Below are 24,029 nucleotides of genomic sequence, written 5' to 3' on the forward strand. Positions count from 1 at the left end.
TGGAGCCCTTGTGGAATACGCCGGTCCTTGCCGCGTTTGTAGTTTCCTGCTACTGCCTGCAGCTTTAGGATGGGTCATGATGGCAGTGTCAGAATCCCTGCCATGGATATATATTGGCCGAATCATCACAGGAGGCGTCGGATTCATGCTAACTACTATCATACAGGTAAATATCTAAGACTGTGTATACTTTGTATATGATAACATTTAACTTTAATCTTTTGGTCACAGAAATTGTGTAAGATTTTATAACATAGAAGGCAGAGTATAAGGGAAAAAAATTTAATTTTCTTGACAAATGGCTCCGTCAGATGTCAGGTTAGGCCATTTTTGATAATTGGCATCCCTTTCAAATATACAACTTGGCCAAACATCCTGAACGTAGCCATCGTGTAGAAATGCTTATTGCAAATCTGCACTTGGACAGAATGATAATCAAGATGAAAAGTAAGGATGCATATTTGTGTAGTCAGAATCATCTCAACGTAATAAGGATGATCTGTCAAACACTTTGCTGTTTATTATATACATCAACACCTAAAAATTTCAAGAAAAACATTTCTAGAAATGTATTCTATAAGCCAAGCGTAGTCAACCTGTCCCATTTAGATACCATTTGTGAATGACTCGCTGAACCAAGGATGTTGAAATTTATCCTCCCAGCAGGGAACGGAGTGGTCATTTTAATGAGATAAATATTCAACATTACCACAATTGAAAAGAAATTGATTACATTGTCTGGTATCATATTTACGTGAATAACTTTTCTGACAGATGAAGATTTTAGTCCAATTACAAACTTAAGCTCACAAACGAACAGTTATAATACGACATCAATATTGAACTATCAAATACTTCAAGTTTTGACCAACTCGTTATAGTCTGCCAGACATTTATTATTTGAATTCAAATCTTTTATATTGAACATTTACTTTCTTTTGTGATTATTTTTTTCCAGTTTTGAAGCTTAAATATTTTAGTCATATGTACAGTATTTAGAAATTAGAATTCTATCCATAAGATATGAATTAGTTTATAGAAACAGGACTATTAGTGGTTAAAAAAATAACTTCATAACTTCAGAGTTAGAAATTAAAAAGGCCTGAAAGTTAGAAGCAAAATAACTGTTACGCCCACCTACCATCATGTGCAGATTTCCCATGCCTGCAGCACAAGCCATTAGAGAGGCAGGAGAGAAATGTGTGAATACAATACTCAGCAACTGGAGGTGACACTAGAGTAATTAAGCATATGTGAAGGAAGAACATAACTTTCATTTCACATATATTCTGGGAATTTGCTGCTGTCTGCGGTGGTCCTTTTAGTTGGAGCCGAGACCTGAAAAACCCAAAGTTGCCCTATGAAATATAAGTTAAAAGGAGAGCAAGGTTTCCACCTTGATGTGAAATGGAAGGCTACAAAGTAGGTGTAGCTAGGGGCTAAAGGGGGTAGCGTAAAGACACCTTTTGTATTGCCTACAGTGTGTGTTTTATGATGTCTTTGTGTAAGTGAAGTAAAGAATGTGGATATGGGTTTCTTTCTGCAAGTTTAACACAGTGGATCTTTTGCCATGGTGGAAGGAAGCCAGACGAGTATCTGTGATACTTCTCATAGGCCTTTCCAATTCTAGATTATTTATTTGTGATTCTCTTCCAGCCCCTACTTGCTGAAATGTGCACTGCAGACGTCCGAGGACTGCTCTCTTCCTTGCCAGAGATTATGGTTAGTGTTGGCATGTTATTGATTTATATTCTGGCTCGATTCTTGGACTGGGAAAGTGCCACCTTAGTCTGTGGTGTTATCCTCTTCCCGATAAATGCAGCTCTTCTCTTTGTGCCAGAGTCTCCATATTGGCTCCTCAAGAATGGAAAGGAAAAACTCGCACTCAGGTTGGTATTTCTGTGTTTTATTTTAAGAAGTAAAAATTAAACCTTGTATTTTACATAGAAACATAAGTAATTTAAGATTATCAGATGAAAAATATTTTACAATAGCATTATTTAATGTAAAAAAAAATTATGAGGTAAATAGAGGCCTTTTAATGATTTTCATGGAGAAATATTAATACATTGGTTAGTTTGAAATATGCCTCACCAAGTGTAAAGAACTGCATCTTGCTATAGGCTATCCCCAGGTCATAGAAAGGATTAGGCTACATGGATGCAATCTTTTTAAATGTATTGATTATAATTTTGTTTCTTTATCACTTCTGTTACTCTGCCTTTTATTGGAAACTCTCCTTTGCTAAGTCATGCAGTTATTTTTTGCATCACTCAAAATGTTTATTTCTCATAAAATGTAAGGTAAGGAATTATAATCTTAAAAAATAAGACAAAATATTTTATGAAATTTCACTAAATATTCATTAGCTATCTTTACTTGAAGTATATACTGTTAAAACTGCATCTAACTTTAGCAGTCCTATACTATCAAGCTAGTAAGAGCATATTATTTCAAAATAGAAATGCATACAGATATATTTTTTACTTTGTAACAAGGTTAGGTGAAGGTGGAGATCATTTATACAGCCAGGATACATAATCTTAATTTCTATCAAATGGATTTAAAAGAACATAGTTCAAACAAAGGAATATGCAAAGTACTGTACATTACCTGACGCATCTATGGTGTGGAATAATCAGGTCTCATAATCCTTATCAAGTCTATCTTTATTTTGCCTTTCTATTTATGTGTGAGGAAGAACCTGCTTGTAATATACAATTTCTCCAAATTCAGTACAGCTACAGGTAGCCTTGCAATAATCTTGATAAAGTAAAACCATGGTAATAATAATGAGCAATACCTATTATGATTTGTTTAACATCAATCCTAATTTTAATTCAAATTTTATGAGGATGACCTGTATTTCAGAGCTCTGATGAAGCTTCGTGCTCCTGAACACGACGTGGACACCGAGCTCAGCTCAATCAGAGATGCTCTTCATGCACAAGAACAGAATGGTTCCATAATGAAACAGGTACGTAAAGATAAGTTGCAGTCAAGGGATAATTTTTCTAGTTGTGTACAGCACTGGACACACTTGTTCCATTGTACAGTAGAATAAAACATTTTGTTCACTTTTATTGTATGTTATTATTAAACAATGATTTTCATTTAAGGGATATTCAAAATCCTTAAGTTAGTTTCCATGCATTGCAAATAATGTTCCCAAAAACTATCAAACATTCAAAATTTAAAGTCAAATTTATCTTTCTATCGTCAAGTGATTACTTGAATCACATGATTGTACAGTACTGTACTTGTTTTAGTATTGAACATATAGAAGTATATATTGCTCAGAGTTTTGAATTGGCATGTATGGACACCAATTTTAGAAGCTGAATAGGCATCTGATGACGTATGAAAGAGGAGTGGAAAGCCAAATAGATTACTTTTTGGTTAGAGAATTAGACAAAAAATGTGATGAACTGTAAAGTGATTTTGGGGGAAGTATATGTTAAACAGCATAGACTGGTGGTAATGGATTATAAAACGAGATGTAGAAAACCCAAGGAAAAAAAAAGGCGGTCTAGAATTAAAGTATGGGACTTCAAAAGGGGAAAGTCTGAGCAATTTAGGAGGATTGTGAGAGAGAAGACTGGAAAGATGGAAATTAGAGGGAAGGAGAAAAGGATATCTATAATATCTAAAACATGAGAAAAGGCAAAGACCAGATTTAGGGCAACTATTAGTCATCAGGGATAGGGATGGTAACATATTGTATGGGGGTGATGACATTAAGAGGCAATGGAGAGAATATTTTGAGCCATCATTGAATAGTGAAAATAAGAGAAAGGAGCTAGGAGAAGCACAAAGGGTGGAGGGGGCAGTGATGGAGATAGTAAATACATAAGTGAAGTGGGCATTGAGTAAAATGATGAATGGTAAAGCACCAGGTCCATCAATTTCAAACTGAAATGGTCAACAGATACTAGATACAGAGAAGGAAGAATAGATGCTGGATATAATAAAGACCAAAAAGGGAAGAGGAAATAATATTTATAGACTGGGAGGAGAGTCTAATGGTATATATTTAAGCAGAATAACTACAGGGGAATTAAACTAACAGAATATGGTTTGAAAATTCTTGAGAGGGTACTATATGAGATTGAGAGAGATTGTCCAGACTGGGAAACAGCAGTATGGATTCATGAGGAGGAGAGGAACTGTGGATGTCATATTCATACTAAGGCAGTAACAGGAAAAGAAACCAGAGGGAAACCAGAAGTTCTTCTGGGCTTTTGTAAATTTAGAGAAGGCTAATGGTAAAATACCAAGAGAAGTGATCTTTTGCTGGTTGGGGAAGAGGGAAGTCTCAGAGAAGCTAGTTAGAGATGACATACAAAAGAACAAGGACAAAAGTAATAACAGCTGTTGGTGAAACAGATACCTCTGAAGTTAGTATTGGATTACACCAGGAGTCGGCATCAAGCCCATTTTTATTTGTGCTGGTCTTGGATGTGTTAAGTGATGAGATCAGAAATGAAGAGCTGTGGGAGTTGCTATATGCAGATGATTTGGGGATTACTGCTGAAAATGAGGAAGGGTTTTAGAGTGGCAAATGACTTTGGAAAGGGATGGCTTGAGGGTAAATGTGGATAAGACTGAAGCTATGGTGAGCAGTAATGAAAGTATTAAGAGGCTCATTTATATACTTGGGATCTACTATAATTCAGGAGGGAAGATGTTGAGAATAGGATAAAAGGAGCCAAGGGGAATTGGAGGGAGGTAGCAGGAGTGGTACATGATAGAAAATGCAATCAAGGTAAAAGTCAAAACCTATAGCCCCGTAATAAGACTGGTGTTAATGTATGGATCGGAAACTTGGGCTTTAAGACCAAAAAAAAAAAAAAAAAAAAAAAAAAAAAAAAAAAGCTGCAACACTTGAAAGAACAGAGATGAGAATGCTAAGGTGAATTATGGGAATATCATTACTTTAAGAATTGGAAAATTATGAAATAGGAAGAATGACGTGTAGTGAAGATTACAGAGATGATAAGAGTATCATGCCTTAGATGGTGTGGGAATATGTTGAGAATGGATGGTGGGGAGGGAGTGAGGAGGGCTTGGGAGGACCCTGTAGGGGTGATTAGATCGAGAAGGAGGCAGAGAATTAGATGGCAAGATATGGTGAAGGATGATGGGGAGAGTAGAGGTTTGTTGGAACAGGATGCCTTTGATAGAAGGCATTGCAAAGGACACATCGGGCAACCAACCCCTTAATTTAAGGATAACGGAGGGAAATAAGATATAGAGATCATTAAAATAATTCCTCTATCACCCATTCCTAAAACTATAAACAAAATGTAATAATTATCAAAATTTATGATAACAGAAGAAATGCATTTTCTTGTAGGGAACAATGTTTATGGTTAATTGAGTCACTTTTACTAATTACCCTGTAACTATGAAAGTAGGAGGAATTTTGACAAAATATTTCGTATTTGCATTTTCCATTGCCATATGAAGCTCAGTGAATTTTTTCAGGATTTTGTGTTTATCTTCCTATACCCCCTTATATTGGCATGCTGACCAAGCCCCTTAACCCCTTCGTTATGATGGTGTCGTTTAATGTCAAAACATACCTTGGTGATACAGACAGTGATGTCTGGGTACATCATTTACAATCATAAGACATATGGAGGTTAAAATTATTCCTATAACTCATATATACTACAAAAGAGTATAGCACATGGTTGTATATCACACAGTTCACAATTGGGAAATTTTACAAAAATAAATTTTCTCTCCCTGATATTAGCCCCTCCTTCTTTCTTTAGCCAACCAATGAAGTCTTGGGATTCTAGCCATTATTTCTAATTGTGTAAGAGCTATTTTAGTTTGTTTTCATATTGCCATATAGAATCACACCACACTCTGTAGCTAGTGGTGATATTCCCTGCCTGAGGCATTACTCAACCACCCCCCCCCCCCCCTCCTGAAGTACGCATCCGTTCATCTCACCCTACCACCAACTGAAACACTTGCAAATCTAGTACTTATTCATGCTTATGTAAGTTCTATTTGGTGTATATCTATGTTAGCATATATGTTCAAATCACACACAAAGTACTACATACTTCAACCACCATCAGTTCTCCACCTCTGACTCCATTCCCACCTACTATGTCACTAAAATGTTTTTCCAGTAATGCAAGATGTTGACACATGACAAGATTTTTTTTTCTTTTTTAATTCCTTTTTTCTTGACCATTTTTACAAAACAAAATCATCTTCATGTCATATTTTATAATAGTATTGTTCACTGATTTCACAAATAAAAGTTAGCCTACTGCTATTATATCCATTTATTGACATACTACGCAGTATTCGTCATGTTCTTATATGAGCATTCCCTATTTCCAAGCCCGTGAAATACCCAAAACAGGAATTATCCCTGTGTGTGACAGTCACACACAGGGTGGAATAACAGAGAAGAAACTAACCTCTTGTCAAATGAACTAAATCAATAAAAAAAGTCTCTCTCTCTCTGTTTTTTAGTTTTATATCTTTTGACGGCCATTTATCATGGAATCAGTACGGAATAACAATCACTGCAATGAATATATATTTATTTTACACAAACTCGCAGTGCTTTACCATTATTTAGAGAAAATTATGTGAAACAAATTTCTGAAAAATTATTCTATAACCACTTGACACTGAATGAAAAAAATAGTTTGGTTGATCAGAGTGAAATGGTTTAGAAAATAAAGCAAACTTTTGACAAATTTATTCTCTAATCAGCAGTAAAATAAATAAACATGGAAATGTAGGTTATTATAGAGTAAGTGAGCTTGTATATCTAATGGGGATAAATCTCATTTATAGCTTGAGTAGTGTATCCGCTGCCTCTCGTTTATAGCTTGAGTAGTGGATTCGCTGCCTAGTGAAGGGGTTAATTTGAATAAGAAAGTAAACTTTTCACAAGATGTCCTGCTCTCGAGATATAACAAATACTGTAATGTCTTACGAGGCCTAATTTAGGTATTCCTTTCTCATTTAGGTCAAAGCTCTTAAAGAACCCGGAAACTACCGACCTGTGTTATTGGTTACATCTATGTTCATCCTCCGAGAGCTTGGCGGTGCTATGGTGATCTTCATGTACGCCGTCTTCTTCTTTGAGAATGCTGGAGTTATGTTTGACCCCTTCACCTGCTCGGTCCTTGTGGGCATTTGCAGGCTTGTCTTCACCGTTATTTCTGCTTGCACCATTGACAAACTGGGACGGCGACCCCTCCTCATCGGGTCGTCCTTAATTTGCGGATTGTCGATGTATGTTACAGGTGAGAAATGACCTCATAAAAATCGTAAGAATATGTAGGAAAGTTTTATAAATCTCTTTCCTTTATATCATGCTATTGTAAACCCTAGAAATATGTGTAGGAGAAAGAGTTTGAAGTTAATATTTGCCAGTTCTACAAAATTTGCACACATGCCAGCACAATATGGCAAGAGAAAATGCAGTACTATAGCCTACTACAAGAATGTCTTTCCCCATCTAGACGCTCTACCAGTATCTGTTTTTAAAACTTTGTTTCATAAACTGGTATTGATTTTAGAAGAGAAAGTAACTTTCCTAGTACTGTAATCAGATTTGTGCGAAAAATATTTTCAACAAGTTATCGTGTTCAATCTTTTCCAGATCATACCACAATGCTCAAAAGCAATTTTTCCCCATTCCTTAAACTTCATCCTTTATTCCCCATTGTTTCACCTCCAGATTCTTCTTTCAACAAGTAATTCCTTAGTATTGTTTAAAGGTTGAGTTATGAAATCTGGGCCATAAACTACTAATGCTTTATTTTGGTTAGTGTTGGCCTCTATACATACAGAATGTAACAAGAATTTATAAGCACTTCCTATGAAATAGTTTTAATTCTTTTATTCCTTATGCTTTCTTTCATTCACAGGTGCTGTTCTCTATACTGATGGTAAAGGATATGGATGGGTACCTTTGACTTCTGTGATGGTGTATGTAGCATCCTTTGGTATGGGAGCAGGACCTGTCCCATGGATCCTGCTGGGAGAACTGCTCCCAACACCAGTCAGGTCTTTAGGTGCTTCCATCTGTACAGGTTGCTTTGTTATACTTCTGTTCCTTATAACGCAAGTAAGTATGCATGAAGTAAATTTATGTATATTACAGTATCCCATCATTAGTAGATTAGAATGTACTGTTTGTTCCGTAACCGAAATACAAACCATGCTATTTACATAGGGTTTACTTTCGGCGTAGCTGAAATGACGAGCCATTAGATTTTAACGAGGGTTTAACTACCCCCGCGCTAGTTAGCACGAGGGTAGGGCCCCCTCCACACACCGGTGAGCTGCTTCACTTCACTTTTGGCTCGGACTTTGTACAGACATTTCTGTTCCGTCCTCGCATATTGACAGCCTTAATTTGTTTGCGTTTTCTTCCAATGTGTGTTTGTTTGAAGTTGGCCTCTACCTTTGCTTTCCACCATGCGGAAATGCCCTGGACTTCCCGATCGCCCCTGTGGAACTTTTATGTCGGCGATCGAGACAGACCCTCACACCCTTTGCCTGTAGTGTTGAGGTCAACGGTGTAGTAGTGATAATCTGTGTATGGAATGTCGGGAGTGGCCTACCTTCCAGTGGGAGGGGTTTGCGCGGCGGCGTAAGAAGATTTCTAAGAGAGACCGTTCTTTCCCCCAGGGGAAGGAAGGCTCCAAGGACTCTTCTTCCGTTGCCCGAACCTCCTCCAAAGCTCCCACTCGTTCGGTCTCTCGTGAGAGGCTGCCGAGTGGTAGCGTAGGCCCTTCTTTTGTTTCCCAAACTCGGTGTGTGGGAGAGGGCGTTGCCTCCCATAGCGAGGCAGCTCCCCCTCCTCCTCCGGGGGGAGGATATTATTGATTTTGTAAATTACGACCAAACTGTGACTAATGATGATCTTTTCCAGCTTTGGGCTTCTTTGGGGCTTAAGGGCTCGCCCTCCAAGGAAGCCCTGTTTGATCTGATCCAGTTGGGGGCAGCTGTCCAACAATCGCCGGTAATACCAGAGGTAGATCCCCTGGCTATTGACGACGACGTTGTGACAGAGGCGTCCGACGGGTTAGGTCTAACCCCTGCTGCTACTGTTGCTGTTGCTGCTGAAGGCCCAGGTTCCCCCTCCGAACATCCTTCGAGGGGGAAGCTGAGTCCAACGGTCTCTCCTGCGAGTGTTGCTCCCCCTCGGGGGAGTGCACTAACAGAGACTCCTCTTCGGCGGACCGACGATGCTGATACCCTGCCACGAGGTCGTCTTCGCCGTAAGGCTCGCCCTCCTCTTCGTCGCCAAGGCCTTCCTTCTCCTTACAAGGGAGTCAAGAGGCCCCTCCTCTTCGGGTCGTCATCCTCGTCGTCCCCTGTGAAGGACTCTTCTCGTTGGGAGCAGACCGTAGCAGTAACTCCTCTGGACCTCTCAGCTGATCGTTCGCGATCTCCTGTGTCTGCCAGATCTTCCTTGCCTACACTAGCACCGGTCCCTTCGGGGCAGAAGGACCTCTCTCACAATGTGGGTGAGGCCCTTCCGCGCCAGGTTTCACCTGTGCGCCCTTCAGTAGCGCGCAAGCGCCACCGCTCTCCTGATCGCCAGTGCCCGCCTGCTGGTCAGCGCTCTTCTGCTCGCCAGCGTTCTCCTGCTCGCCAGCGCTCTCCTGACTCTCCTCGCCAGCGCTCTCCTGCTCATCATCACCCTGCGCGCAACTGCTCTAGGGCAGATGAATCGTCAGACTCTTCTCGCCAGCGCTCTCCTGATCGCCAACGCGCCCCTGTTCGCCAGCGCTCTCCTGCTCGTCAGCGCTCTCCTGCTCACCAGCTTTCACCTGCTCGCCAGCGCTCTCCTACCCACCGCCCAGTTCCTGATGCGCGCCCAGCGCGCCAACGTTCGCCCGCGCGCCCACAATCTTCGGATCTGGGCGCGGGCAAGGACATTGTTCCTTTGCCTCGTCAGCGTTCCCCTACGCGTCGACCACCGCCTGCGCTCCAGTCTCCAGCGCGCACTAAAGTGCATGCGCGCCCGCGCGCCAGCTCCTGAGGCCGCCCACGAGACTTCAGCTTCGAGACCTTCAGCCACGGCGAGCCATCCTACACGTCAGCGATCTCCTACGCGCGATCCTTTGCCTGTGCACGAACGCTCACCAACGCGCCCACGCTTATGATCGCCACAGGGCTCCGACTCGTCTACGCGCCAACTCACCTGTACGCGGTCAGTCGCCCACGCGTTCCACGCATCATCGATCACCAACGCGCCGTCGTTCGCCAGCACGCCATCGCTCACCAACGCGCTTGATCTTGCCCGGGCTACATCGTTCGCCTACGTGCCATCATTCTTCTGATCGCCAGCGATCACCCAGGCACTCGCGCTCACCTGTGCATTTTCGCACTCCCTCGCTTACGCGCCCACGCGCCAAGTCGCCAGCGCCCCCACACGCACCCGCGCCCTCATCTCCACGCGCCTGCGCCCTCATCTCCACGCGCCTGCGCGCCAACGGTCGCCCGCGCGCGACCTCGCGATTCTGCCAGCGCGCGAACGCCAGCTCGACCCGGTAATTCTGCCACCGCGCGAACCAGCGATCCTACCATCGCGCGAGCACCAGCGCGATTCTGCCACCGCGCGAGCGCCAGCTCGACCCGGTAATTCTGCCACCGCGCGAACCAGCGATCCTACCATCGCGCGAGCGCCAGCTCTACCCGGTAATTCTGCCACCGCGCGAACCAGCGATCCTACCATCGCGCGAGCACCAGCGCGATTCCCGCCGGGTTTCGCAGAGCACCCAGCCTTGCGAGGCACCGGGGCCGCGTACTTCCAGATCGTCCCCGCGATCACCATTGCGGAAGCGCCGAGCACGCGCCCTGGAGCAGGAAGAGTCATCGGAGAGGTCCGGACAACATTCTTCTTCCCTTTCTTCTTTTCAGGTAGGCCCTGTAGTATCCACTCCGAAGGATCAACCGATCCCCTTCCCTCCAGCGGGAGTCGCTGACACTGCGTCAGTCAGCCGCCAGCTTTGGTTCGGTTCCCTGATGAAAGCGGTGGTGCAGGCTATGAAGCCACCCCTCGCTGATCTGATTCTGAAACCAAAGGCTCCCTGGCCCCTGCTGAAGAGAAGGAGAGGAGTGGATTTCGCGGTGACTTCTCCCAGGGTTAAGCTGGCTCCCAAGAGGTCCGTCGGGAATGCCCCTTTCCCCTCGCAGACGTTTTCTCCTTCTCCTGTGGACGAACCTTTCCCGTCCTCGGGAGAATCCAGCGAGGTGAGACACTCCCACGGCACCAATGGGAGGAACCCCACCTCAAGGAAGAGAAACGTCTCGCGTAGGAGGTACCTTCCAGACCATTTTGCTGGAGTCCTATATCCCTCTCTGGAGGGAGCCCAAGGACTCCAAGACGTTACCCAAATTATCGTCGAGGTTTCGTCCAGAGCCAGCCCTTCCCCGCGAGAACGTCCGTGTGTCCCCCCATGAAGAGCCATTGGGGACAGGAGACTTAGCTGCCAGTCCACAAGGAGGAGAGCACGCCTTCTGGCAGGTCCTTGGACTAATGAGGCAACTCAATAGTTTCAAGGATCCCGAGACTGCCCCTCGCGAAGGCAAGGATACGGTCCTGGACCAGGTTTATGGCATTTCAGAAGCCCCCCAAGACCAGTGCACCCCTGCCCTGGTCCCAAGGGGTGAAGAGCGCCAAAGACAAGGTCGAGGGCCAGATTTCCGAGCTTGCCTCCTCCAGCCATTCTTCTGCCGGGAACAAGCTCCTCCCACATCCTTGCGTGCAGTAGAGGAGGTACTTCGAGATCATGGAGGAGCCTTGTTTAGCTCTTCCCCTCCACCACTCCGTGGAAGAGCTCACCAGGGGTCTCTCTGTAGAGAAACTCAACGCCCGGAAGGTGACATTCACAGCGTCGGAGGTCCTGAGCCAGTAGAAGGTCACGAAGTGTGCCATGCAGGCCACTTCATGGCTGGATGTCTGGCTAGGGTCTCTGAGCATCCTATTACGCTCTGAGGACTTGTCCAAGGAGAGCAATAGGAAGGCCCTGGAGACCTTCCTCCTCTTGGGAACGCGCTCTATCGAGTTTTTAGCTCACCAAGTCACTAACCTGTGGGCTAACTCGATTCTCAAGCGCCGTGACACGGTGACCAAGAGGTTCCACCCGAAGGTCCCCGCTATGGATGTCAGCAAGCTCAGACACTCCTCCATCCTTGGAGGAAGCCTGTTTGAGCCCAAGGACGTAGAACGGACAGCTGAGAGGTGGAGGAAGACGAGTCAAGATTCACTCCTCCAGAAGGCCCTTTCATCCCGTCCCTACAAGCCTTCAGCTCCTCAACAACAACAGCAGCCTCGCAGGACAACGAAGCAGGCTCTGGGGGCTAAGACCAAGGTGTCTAAACTGCAGCCCTTTCCTGTCAAAGACAAGAAGGGCGCAAAGTCCTCCAGGGGAGGCAAAAATCCTAGAAGGAGCGGCCAAGGCCGCAAGCGCTAGGATTGGCAATCCCCCTGCGTGTCCACGTGTGGGGGGATGCCTACAAAGTTGCGTGCTCAGGTGGCAGCAACTCGGGGCCAATTCCTGGATGACCTCAGTGGTCGGACAAGGATATCACGTCCCGTTCATTTCATCTCAACCTCCCCTGACAGCGAATCCAGTGTCGTTGGGCTCCTATGCCACGGGATCGGCAAAGGGGCTAGCCCTTCGGGCAGAAGTCGAGACCATGCTCAAGAAGGATGCTCTCCAGGAGGTCGTGGACGGCTCCCCAGGCTTCTTCAGTTGACTCTTTCTTGTAAAGAAGGCGTCTGGAGGCTGGAGACCCGTCATCGACCTCTCAGCCCTGAACAAGTTTGTCAAGCAAACTTCGTTTAGCATGGAGACAGCAGGCACGGTCAGACTTGCAGTGAGACCGCAAGACTTCATGTGCACACTGGATCTGAAGGACGCGTACTTCCAGATCCCAATCCATCCGTCTTCCAGGAAGTACCTACATTTCAGCCCAGACAACAAGATCTACCAGTTAGGGGTGCTGTGTTTCGGTCTCTCCACAGCACCTCAGGTGTTCACCAGTGGTTTCACACTGATATCTTCGTGGGCGCACAGGAACGTCATCCGTCTCCTTCGTTATTGGATGACTGGCTGATCCTGGCAGACTCGGACTCGACCCTTCTTCGACAATGAGACAGGCTTCTGGGAATTTGCAAAGAACTAGGGATCATGGTGAATCTCGAGAAGTCCTCTCTGCTCCCAACACAACGACTGGTATATCTAGGCATGATATTAGACACCGATCTCCACAGAGCCTTTCCCTTAGACGACAGGATAGCAAGGCTGAGGAGGGTTGCAAAGCCTTTCCTCAGTTGAGAAGATCTTCCAGCCCGATCGTGGTTACGTCTTTTAGGTCACCTAGCCTCCTTGGCCCGTCTGGTTCCCAACAGCCGCCTCAGGATGAGATCCCTGCAGTGGCGGCTCAAGTCCCGGTGGGATCAAGGCATCGATTCCCCGGACTTCCTGGTCTCGATAGGACCTGCGGAATGGACGGAGCTGCAGTGGTGGCTGACCGATGACAACCTTCAAAAGGGAGTGGATCTTCTCGTCCTTCCCCCGGATTTGATGCTGTTTTCGGACGCGTCAAAAGAAGGGTGGGGTCCCACGTTCTAAACCAGAGGTCCTCAGGCCTATGGTCAGAATCAGAAAAGTACCTCCACATCAACCTGCTAGAGCTGAAGGCCGTTTCCCTGGCCCTTCAATATTTCCAACAGACCCTGGCAGGCCACTCTGTGGTGGTGATGAGCGACAACACCACAGTAGTGGCTTATATCAACAAGCAGGGAGGTACCTTTTCACAACAGCTATCCCATCTTGCAGTAGAGATACTAAGATGGACCTAAGTCCACTCGATACATCTATCAGCTCGCTTCATTCCTGGGAAAAGGAATGTGCTCGCTGACAATCTGAGCAGAGCTTCACAGATAGTGAGTACAGAGTGGTCTTTGGATCCACAGGTAGCCAACAAAGTCCTGACTTTGTGGGGTTCCCCGACAGTGGACTTGTTCGCGACAGCCTTGAATTTCAAGCTGCCGCTGTACTGCTCCCCAGTCCCAGACCCCAAGGCACTCTGGCAAGATGCCTTCCAACAACGGTGGGACAACATCGACGTCTACGCCTTCCCACCGTTCTGTCTGATGAGAAGGGTGCTCAACAAGACCAGACTATCAGTCAACCTGTCGATGACCTTAATAGCTCCGCTATGGCATCATGCAGAGTGGTTTCCGGACCTTCTGCAGCTCCTGACGCAACCCCCGAGAGAACTTCCCCCACGACACGAGCTACTCAGACAACCACATTGCAACATCTTCCACAAAGCCGTAGCATCGCTTCGGCCTCACGCCTGGAGACTATCCAGCGTCTCTTCACTGAGAGAGGCTTTTCGCAACAAGTTGTGGAAAGGATGTCTCGACACCTGCGAAAGTCATCCGCAGGGGTCTACCAGGCGAAGTGGAGAGTCTTCTGTGGTTGGTGTCGTGGGAGGAGTATCTCTCCCCTCGATGCCTCTATTCAACAATAGCGGAGTTCCTCGTTTATGTGCGGGAGGAAATGCGCCTTTCGGTCTCGGCGGTGAAAGGCTATCGCTCAGCCTTAAGCCTTGCCTTCAGGCTGAAAGGAATAGACATATCCTCCTCGCTGGAACTTTCCTTACTCATACGTAGCTATGAGCTTACCTGCCCTCAGTCGGAAGTGAGACCGCCTCCTTGAAACATGGTTCGGGTCCTCAGGGCTCTTAAGAGACCTCCGTTAGAACCATTACGCCAGGCCTCTGACCAACGCCTGACTTGGAAGACGGTATTCCTGCTCGCTCTGGCTTCGGCCAAGCGAGTCGGTGAACTTCATGGTCTCTCATACGACATCGCCCATTCAAGGGGATGGGGGGAGGTAACGTTCAAGTTCGTCCCTGAGTTTGTTGCCAAGACTCAGAACCCTGGAGTTCCGGACCCACGGTTCGACTCCAGGGTTGAGAGTCTCCGCTCCATAACAGATGACCCAGATCACCTGCTACTCTGTCCAGTAAGAAGTCTGAGACGTTATCTAAAGAAAACAGTTGCAGTCCGTCCCCGCATGCAAGCCCTGTTTGTGAGTACGGGTAGGACGAAGAGGAGGGTCACCAAGAACACCATCTCAGCCTGGATTCGACGGACCATCCATCATGCCTTGAATCCAGACCCTCCTCCGTCACATCGCCCTAGGGCACATGATGTCAGGGGCATTGCCACGTCCCTGGCCTTCAAGAGAAACTTCTCTGTGACGCAGGTTCTACAAGCTGGAGTCTGGAAGCGTCAGACGACCTTCACAGCCCACTACCTGCAGGGCGTGACCCACAGGAGCCTCGATACTTTTTCTATCGGCCCTGTGGTGGCTACACAACAGCTGGTCTAACCTCAGGCTCCTTAATGGACAGGTAACAGAAGGTTGAGGGCACTGTTACCCGGTTTTAGTCTGCGTGAATGAAAGAGTATGTCTGGCCCTTACTTCTTTCTTCATCCTCCCCTCTCTTGGGGAATGCAGCATCCTGGGTCTCTGCATAGCTGACCTCAAACCTCTGCAGGTAAACCATGCTTCCTTGTGTTCCTAGTATTAAGTACAATACTGTCGCGTCCCCCATACCCTGACGAGGTGGTATGGGGACGTCTTAGCCTAGAATTCCATGTAAAGGACTTCAGGTCAACTTCCTAGGACGAGTCACACTTCATCTCTCCACTCACACTTATGTAGGCCGCTCGTTTCTTGCGTAGCAATAAACTTGTGAGGTGCAGGGACTCTTTTTCTTGAAGTGCTGCTCACTCGGATTCTGAGTCCCCGGGTAAGCCAAAGCCAGTAAGGCTGGGGACTTTCCAGCCAGTAAGGCTGGGGACTTTCCACCCTTCCTAAGGGTAAGTCACCCTATGTAAATAGCGTGGTTTGTATTTCGGTTACGGAACAAATGACAAATTCGAAGATAATTTGTATTTTTCCTAACCATACAAACCTTAGCTATTTAAACATATTTGCCCACCAGCCCTGTCCCCCGAGACAAGTCCTACCTCTAAGTGAAGTGAGGCAGCTCACCGGTGTGTGGAGGGGGGTGGGGTAGCAAGCTACCCCTCCCCTACCCCCATGCTAACTAGCGCGGGGGGTAGTTAAACCCTCATTAAAATCTAATGGCTCATCATTTCAGCTACGCCGAAAGTAAACCCTATGTAAATAGCTAAGGTTTGTATGGTTAGGAAAAATACAAATTATCTTCGAATTTGTCATATTTCTATTCACCAATATTAGAGAACGTATTAATTTTTATTTTCAAATCAAGTAACATTCCTTAACCATCTATACGTTTCCAATCATGCCCGTCATTTGGTGATGTACTTGATATGAATAATCGTATATCTATGATGCAGACACGGAATACATTTTTGGAGCTTAATTTCTTTGTTTTTTGTAAAAAGAGTGAAGCATCAAATTGTCTTAATAGACAAATATATGAATAATTATGAGACTTTTTTCCTTCCTGATGATATGAACCATTCTTAACATCATCTGCAGATTTTCCCCGACTTAACCACAGCGATTGGACTGGAAGATGCCGTGATGGTCTTTGGTTCCGTTTATATTATCCTGGCACTGGTGGCATTCTTCTTCTTACCAGAAAGCCGTGGAAGAACTCTGGAAGAATTGCAGTATGCTTTTGTTGGAGGTGGAGCTTTAACCCCTTTTACCAACCCAGAGCGACAAGGTTACACTCCAGCCTACGGAAGTACATTCCCATCTACTTCACAAACTCTTGAAAAAGTTCGTTAGATCTAAAGACAAGACTCGTATGATGAGATTAAACTGTATGCAATGTACTTTTGAATAACCAAAGAACTTGAACATTCTAGAGAAATGTAGAAACCTAGTCATTTATTACAAATTCTTAATTCTTACAAAGATGACTAACAATAGAGAATGCTATGATATTTGTACTCTGTTTGTATGAGAGTAAAAAGATTTGACCATATGACAGGTATTTAGTAAACTGTTAAGAAGGATTAGGAATACAAACATGTTTTAAATCCTAACTATATTTACATATACAATAAAATACTATGAAAAAGTTCACGTCAGACAGCGACTGGGTGAACTTCTCTCCATAAAGTTTTTAAATCCTTTTTTTATTATTTTACAAATATTGAGAAATTTCTCTTTGCATTAATACTTACAATAAACAGTTAAATAGCATTTTGTGCATTTGTACCAGTACTTTTGATAGTGAATACCTGTATGTTGGATGCTGTAAGACTAAGAAGCTGTAAAATCATTAATTATGTCAATGAACATCTTATATTGTTCCTCTTTCTAGGCTTAGTTAAATCAATGTTTACTACAAAAATTTTAAATATTTCCTGTTTTATTCCTTCTAATAGACTCAAGTCTCTACTATTATATTGAAACAATCTACTGGTCAATGGCAATTACCATGGCTTATGTGTACCGTACCATCTTTTATCTTTGTCTCTGCATCGTTCTCATGTAGTCAATTTGGTGTATGTTGCCACATATCCAAGATTGTGGCGTTAATTTGATTTTTTAGTCACCAAGAAATACCTTCTGGATTTGTTGATAATCACAATGTAGATTGTTCAAAGGAAACTTTTTCTGAGCAATCGTGATCAACATTCTCTTTGTATCTCATGGTAGAAGCAGTATTGTTATTAAGGAAAGTGTTATGAGGAATCTTATGGCCTTACTGTTACTCAGATGGAAATTATATTAGTTGACCAAATTAAAAGTTCAAAGGATAAAAGAAAAATCACTTAAATCAGGGGATATATCTAGATAAGACTAGACAAGTTGATTATAGTGAGGATGATAATCATAATGCCACTCCTACTATTAACTTTCTTTCTTTACCTTTTTCAAAGGGGAGTAAGTCAGGGAGAAGAAATATGTTACTTCTGGGCAGGAGTAGAAGGGCGTGATCTGCAAGAAACTCCACAGAGCCTCACATTCAGGTAACTCCACCAAATAGGCCAAGACTTGATTCCCCATGAACTCGTCAAGTCTTCTCATACTGTAACTCGCCGGGATCTGTCGAGATGAGCCCCTGGAGTCGAACTCTTTTTAACTTGAGGAATCAACTTTCCTGAGGGTATTAGGTTTATCAGTTAACTGAATAAGTTGGGTGACACTCCGAAGGCCCCCTTCTTTGGAAGCAGACCTCTATTGATTCCCTTTTTAGGAAGCAGCATCTCAAGCTGCCTTGCTCACAACAGAGAAGAGTATTCGGAAGTTGGAGGCACAAGTCTCTGCTACCAAATACTCCATGCGACATGCTCGCTCCTCTAAGTTAATTCCTAGTAGTTTTTTAAACAGAGGAAGTTGTATGTAACAGAGGGAGACCAATCCTTCCCTTAGACCCTGAGGTAATGAACCTAGCCCCACAGGTGTGAGCAGAAAGGCTCGAAAACAACCATCAGATTTCTCGACCATGGAGGCAGTAGCAATGTCAGGTTTGCAGGATTCCTCTTGGATTGACCACCAGTCTAGAACGCTCTTATATTTTGCTGTATCTGAGAATCTTGCTGATCCTAAAATACACAGATAATATGAGGAGCGTGTCCTTTTGGGAGCAAGGGCGGTGGAGTTTTTGGTACACCTGTCTGCCTACCAGTGGAGCAACTGGGTACTAAAACAACAACATGCAGTTGTCAACAAGTTCGTCAAACATTAAGCTTCAAAGGACTCTATAACTGTGGAATACCCCCCTAACACAGTGTGCCACCATCTTTCCACCAGGCAAAGTGGAAGAATGAGTCACGGTTTTTTCTTCAGGAGAGAAGCCTACCTTCAAGCTGCCTCTTTCAATGGCTGCTAAACAGAAGAATTCTCCTCCAAGGCCGCCACCTATGAGAGAGAGAGAGAGAGAGACACACTGATCCTCCACCATATAGAACATTGACTAAGGAGAGCCAGCCCTTTTGCTGTAGATAACCTCGAGGTAGACGAGGGCAGGCCAAACGAGGACCTATCCCATGGGGGGGGTCTTGTTTGTCTAGTCGGTGGATTAGGTGGCAATTCCACAAGGGCAGAACCTTGGAGGGAGGGTTGAGGATGGTCACATTGGATACCGCCTCCCATTCACCAACTCTCGCCCTCCTCTTACTCTAGTGCCGATGAACCTCGTTGTATTCAAATGGGTCTTTACAAGACCTAATTCTTCGGGAAACCGGTCGAGGAGGTCGACAACTCAACTTTAGGTTTTTACAGCAACCTGTTTGTAATACAAAAGCTGTCTGGAGGATCGACTTGTCTCATTTGAATGACTTTGTTCTGCAAATTAAGTTCAAATTGGAGACCCTCTCCACACGGTTCTCCAAGCAATAAGACGGAACAACTTCTTACCATCCATAGAACTAAATGATGCCCATTTCCAGATTCCAATCCATTGGAATTCAAGGAAATACCTTTAGTTTGCCCTGGGAACAAAAATAATTAAGTTCAGTCCTCTGTTTCGGACTATCCATAGACCCTCAAGTGTTCATACCATTTTCAGCCTGGGCACACGATAGGGATAAGACTAAGATATCTCGTCAACTGGCTTTTACTAGCGGAGTCCGAGTCCCAGCTTCTGCTCCACATTAACCTCCTTTTTGAGTTTTGTTAGGATCTTGGGATCCGGATTAATCTTGAAAAGTCTGTTCTTACCCCTCGTCAGCACATTGCCTACTTGGGTTTAAAAAACTGAAACAGTGAAGCAGGTACCCACGATTAACGAGGCCCGACTTTAATGTAGGCGGCCAGGGCCTGGACTCTCCAAGAAGACTAATGTGTGGTCGAAGGAGAGAGCCCTTTCACTCAAAAGCGGAACACAGTCCCTAATACAACCTGCATATGATGACCAGAGTTGGTATATATTCCACCATCCTACCCTCTCATCTAGGGAGGATGGAGGAGAATTTCTTTAGGTTCTGAAGAATGGAGCTCAGATCTGGAATTTATGAGCATCAAGTTAGATCCTGTGAGTAATGCTTAAACCACTTCTTCCCCAAGATAGGGTTACAAAGAATGGAGAAGGGGCAAGTTACTTACCATCGCATATGGGATCTGGGCAAGCTACACCAAAAGACCAAGTGCAATGGCACCAAAGGGTTTGTGGGTGATACTGTAGAATAAAGGCCGTGAAGATGGTCTAGAGCCTGTACTCCCCAGCCTTCACCCCTCGGATGACTGAATGCCATCCTGAAATTCAACTGCTTTGTCAGCTCATAAAGCTAAATATAGCAATTGTGGTGTTGCAACAATCCACTGGATGCCTACTCAACATTCTAAGAAAGCTTGCAGTACTTAAACAGCTGCTAGTCCTAGAACATTACGGAGTAGATGCTTATTCATCTGATCATTGTTGAAACGATCCCTCCTTCAATGCATCTGACCACGGTTATATGTCAGAAGATGAGAGGAGTCAAGTGGGATTCCCATATTAGGATGCCTTGTAAGCCAGCAGATAAGATTTTCCTAAGCCTCCAGTCTCTAGCACGAGGAGGGTTGACAATCCTTGATACTGTAGTTTTGTATGACAGAACGGATGCACTATCTCTTTAGGCTTGCTATCGGATTGTCTAACTGATCAAATTTCACTGTTACGCACAAGTGCTTTAACCTCCTCACCTTAGGTAAGAGATTTGACTTTTTCTTGATTATCATAATCCCCAGATTGAAAGTCAAACTCTGTACTATCACTACAAACGTGGAAGTCAGGATAACCCAATCGAGAGATACATCCACATTCATACGAAACCTTTTAAATGGCCCAAAAGTTACTAGTTGGGAGATCATCTGAATGAACACCCGAGGAGCAGTACTCGGTTCAAAGCCCAGAGACCTGAACTGGTATATCGAACCGTGGCGGGAGACGGAAGGTATTATTGAATGAACTGATGCATGGGTACTAATATTAGGAGTCTTTTAGATTCAATAACAGCAGAATTCTTCCCGGTGGAATTTTTCTAGCGATCCCCTTCAACATCTCTCCTATCTCTGTCCATATGTCCAGGGTTCCTGGGATGTTGGAAGAATGGATGAGAGCCCTATTGGCAAAAATGAGAAGCAGGAGGACAAGGGACTGCAGAGATTAGTATGCACCCCGTCCCGAAAGATTCACATTACCCAAGTCTATGCTTCAGCTTGTTTGCTAAGGACACGACAAGCAATCCCCCTATTCTCGGATATGAGGAAAAAAGCGAGGTGAATGTTGGAAGAAATGGGTAGGGTAACTCTAAAAGGGCTCTATGCTCTGGTTCTTTCTGGGAAATTGAGGGTGGTTCTGCTATGGTCTAGGAAAGGCCCAGAGTCCTTCCTTGCAAACCCAACACCGAAGAGTTCCAAAGTGATAGACTTCTGAGGAAACTAGCCTAGGAATGGGATGGCCAAGACAGTGCCAAGGATGGTCCAGACCCTTGAGGGACACCTGAGTGTTGCCCAGTGACCAAGGATATATTCCTGGTAGTCTTCCTCTGACTGCCGGACTCTTGAAAGTGTGCACAGGCTTTGGTCACAAGTACTGATCAGGAATTATTTGGATCCTTCGGTACTGGACTCTTAGGAGCAGATGAAATTTGAGTAGCTTCTTGCACAACAGGCTGCTCTGCTGACTCATTCCCCTACTCCCAGAATAAGAACATTCTGTCCCCCCAGACAAAACCTAAACCACGTAATCTAAGACTGAGGGCACCCCCAGGAAGGCCAGCAACAGTGGGGATACATAAAGAACTTTTGATACCTGTTAAGTAATTATTAGAACATAATGCAATAATGAATGGAAAATAATACAATACTGTACATCTACAAAATATACAGTACCATGTGTACTGTACTATTAGTTATCATTACTATAGAGAGATACATTTCCTATCGTGTGAACAACCAGCTTTCTTCATATTCTTAATTGGTGACTATTTTATTCTCGTCCTGGCTGCCAAATCTCTTTTATTATGAAACATTTTTTGCAATGCGAGTCATAAAAATCTTCGCATCTCGTTTCGCAGAGTGGTAACCAGATTCTTTCGTGAAGTGAGATATGACTGTAAAGCCAGTTTTCAGGGTTAACGGGAGCCAGGATAAAAAATGGGTACACAGTGTATGTGTGAGCGGGGTTGTTGGTCTACCACCGCCTAACTAGCAAGGGGTAGTTTAAGTCGCGTTAAAATTTTATGGCTTGCTTTCCAGCAAGCTGGAACAATAGATCTTTTGTAAAGACAGAATGGGTTGTATGTGTATAGTCGCAGGAATTTATCTAGGCGAAATAAGCCACGCCACCTTGAGACACTATATCATGCTTCCACCACTCACGAGAGTTCTTGCTCAACGCAAGCACGGCTTATGTTGTTTAACAAAAATTCCAGTAGATTTTGGCTTTACACTTCTTCACTCTTTTAATTATAATTCCTACTATTATCTATCACAGAAACATAATACTGGTATCTATAACTAAAGTTCAAACTATCGAAAATACACAATATTCTTGGAAAGTAGTTTGATGGAAAAAAATAAACAGATGAAAAGGAGCACACAGACATCATTTTATTAAAATCCAAATCCTTATCCTGTGTGTGTGTAGCTAAATGAAATGATGACAAAGTCCATCAGTGGGGGAGAAAGCATAATAGAAGAGAGTCCCATGGGAGTAGAAGATCATGGTAAGGAAAACAAAAAATAAATCAGGGATAGGAAACGGATTTTGAGCGAAGCAAAAAATCTATTTTTGGGTGAGATGGCCATGTCGTCCTGATGGAAGGTTCCTATAGGTAGCTTTCTAAGGGATATTTGAACTACAGTGATATTCCCAGAGGATTTACCTTTAGGTCTCAAAAATTGTAACTCCTGGCGCGAATATCCTTAAAATTTCTCTTAAGGATATCACATAATATCAGGGGACGTATATCTTGACACAACACATAGCGTTTTCGTTTCAAGGGGGAAGAGTGGCAAAAAACAGAAGGGGAGCCGTTATCAAGGTTACCCTTCCTCCCGTACTACTACGAATATCCAAGATGGCGCTCATTCCTTGTAGCATTGAGCATGGTGCTACAGATATAGTAGTTTCGGGAGGATCTTGCCTAAGCCTTTTCTATGGAAAAGAAGGACGACATGGCCATCTCACCCAAAAATAGATTTTTCGCTTCGTTCAAAATTCGTTTTTTGGGCTCAAGCCATGTCATCCTGATGGAAGTTTACCAGAGAATTACTAAAAAGTACTGTATCTGTGGATTTTCATTGGTGCCTTATAACCTTAGGACAATTTTTCTATGATCATCCGGACCATTGGGACAAATAACGTTACCGTTATCCGTCATTACCACTAATCATGGACAATGTTAGTGCTTCCTGCCCCCTGCAGGGAAGAGTCATACTAGACAGTAGAAAAGGGGTCTCAAGGTTTGCATATATTGTCTGAACAAACATAAGTATCTACTAGATATACAAAATTCTCACGGTTTGTATATGTTGTCGGAACTATTAAGTATCCATTGTTTGTAAGCATACAATAATATGAGGTTTACTTAGTTAAATAAGGGAGAGAACTCTGGCATATTTATTGTGCTAATTGCAGGACAAAATAAGACGCAATTACACTCGAATATACATTTATTTCGAATAAATGACCAAATGGAATAACGAGTGTAACGTGTTAAGGGAATTATACGTACTACGTATACAGTACAGAAAATATTTTTCTCCCTGAAAGGCAAGAAATGATGAGTGCCACTATAAATTTGAAAATTTTTGATAAAATTTTCAAATATAATTTCTGTAAATGTTGTATACTATCAACACTGTTTACTATGTACACACGGCACAAGTGTTATCTGTACAATTCCACACCTGAAATTTTGACCAGTCTTAGTGTCACCATGGTGACACCCACTTAAAAGGTATCACACTGGAAGTGTCAACACCTTTTCATCCTAAATGATAGTCCCAATCAATTAACTGTTCATCGCAGCATTAGACAACAGGTTTTTAATACACTACCTGCCG

General features: G+C 44.0%; 1 protein-coding gene across 3 annotated transcripts in view; it reads left to right on the forward strand.

Moving 5' to 3' along the window:
• The window catches only part of LOC137631835 (facilitated trehalose transporter Tret1-like), a 495,928-nt gene extending 478,597 nt beyond the window's left edge, over nucleotides 1-17,331 (forward strand). For all 3 annotated transcript variants that reach the window (XM_068363841.1, XM_068363840.1, XM_068363839.1), the window contains 6 exons: nucleotides 1-166; nucleotides 1,657-1,889; nucleotides 2,872-2,977; nucleotides 7,007-7,286; nucleotides 7,914-8,113; nucleotides 16,557-17,331. The exon at nucleotides 1-166 is cut by the window's left edge and continues 43 nt beyond it. In XM_068363841.1, the coding sequence (XP_068219942.1) occupies nucleotides 1-166; nucleotides 1,657-1,889; nucleotides 2,872-2,977; nucleotides 7,007-7,286; nucleotides 7,914-8,113; nucleotides 16,557-16,811 (1,240 nt within the window). In that variant the 3' untranslated portion in view covers nucleotides 16,812-17,331. The remainder of the gene's footprint in view (nucleotides 167-1,656; nucleotides 1,890-2,871; nucleotides 2,978-7,006; nucleotides 7,287-7,913; nucleotides 8,114-16,556) is intronic.
• The last annotated feature ends 6,698 nt before the right edge of the window (nucleotides 17,332-24,029 follow it).

Source organism: Palaemon carinicauda, chromosome 40 (assembly GCF_036898095.1).
Source record: "Palaemon carinicauda isolate YSFRI2023 chromosome 40, ASM3689809v2, whole genome shotgun sequence".
Taxonomy (NCBI): Eukaryota; Metazoa; Arthropoda; class Malacostraca; order Decapoda; family Palaemonidae; genus Palaemon; species Palaemon carinicauda.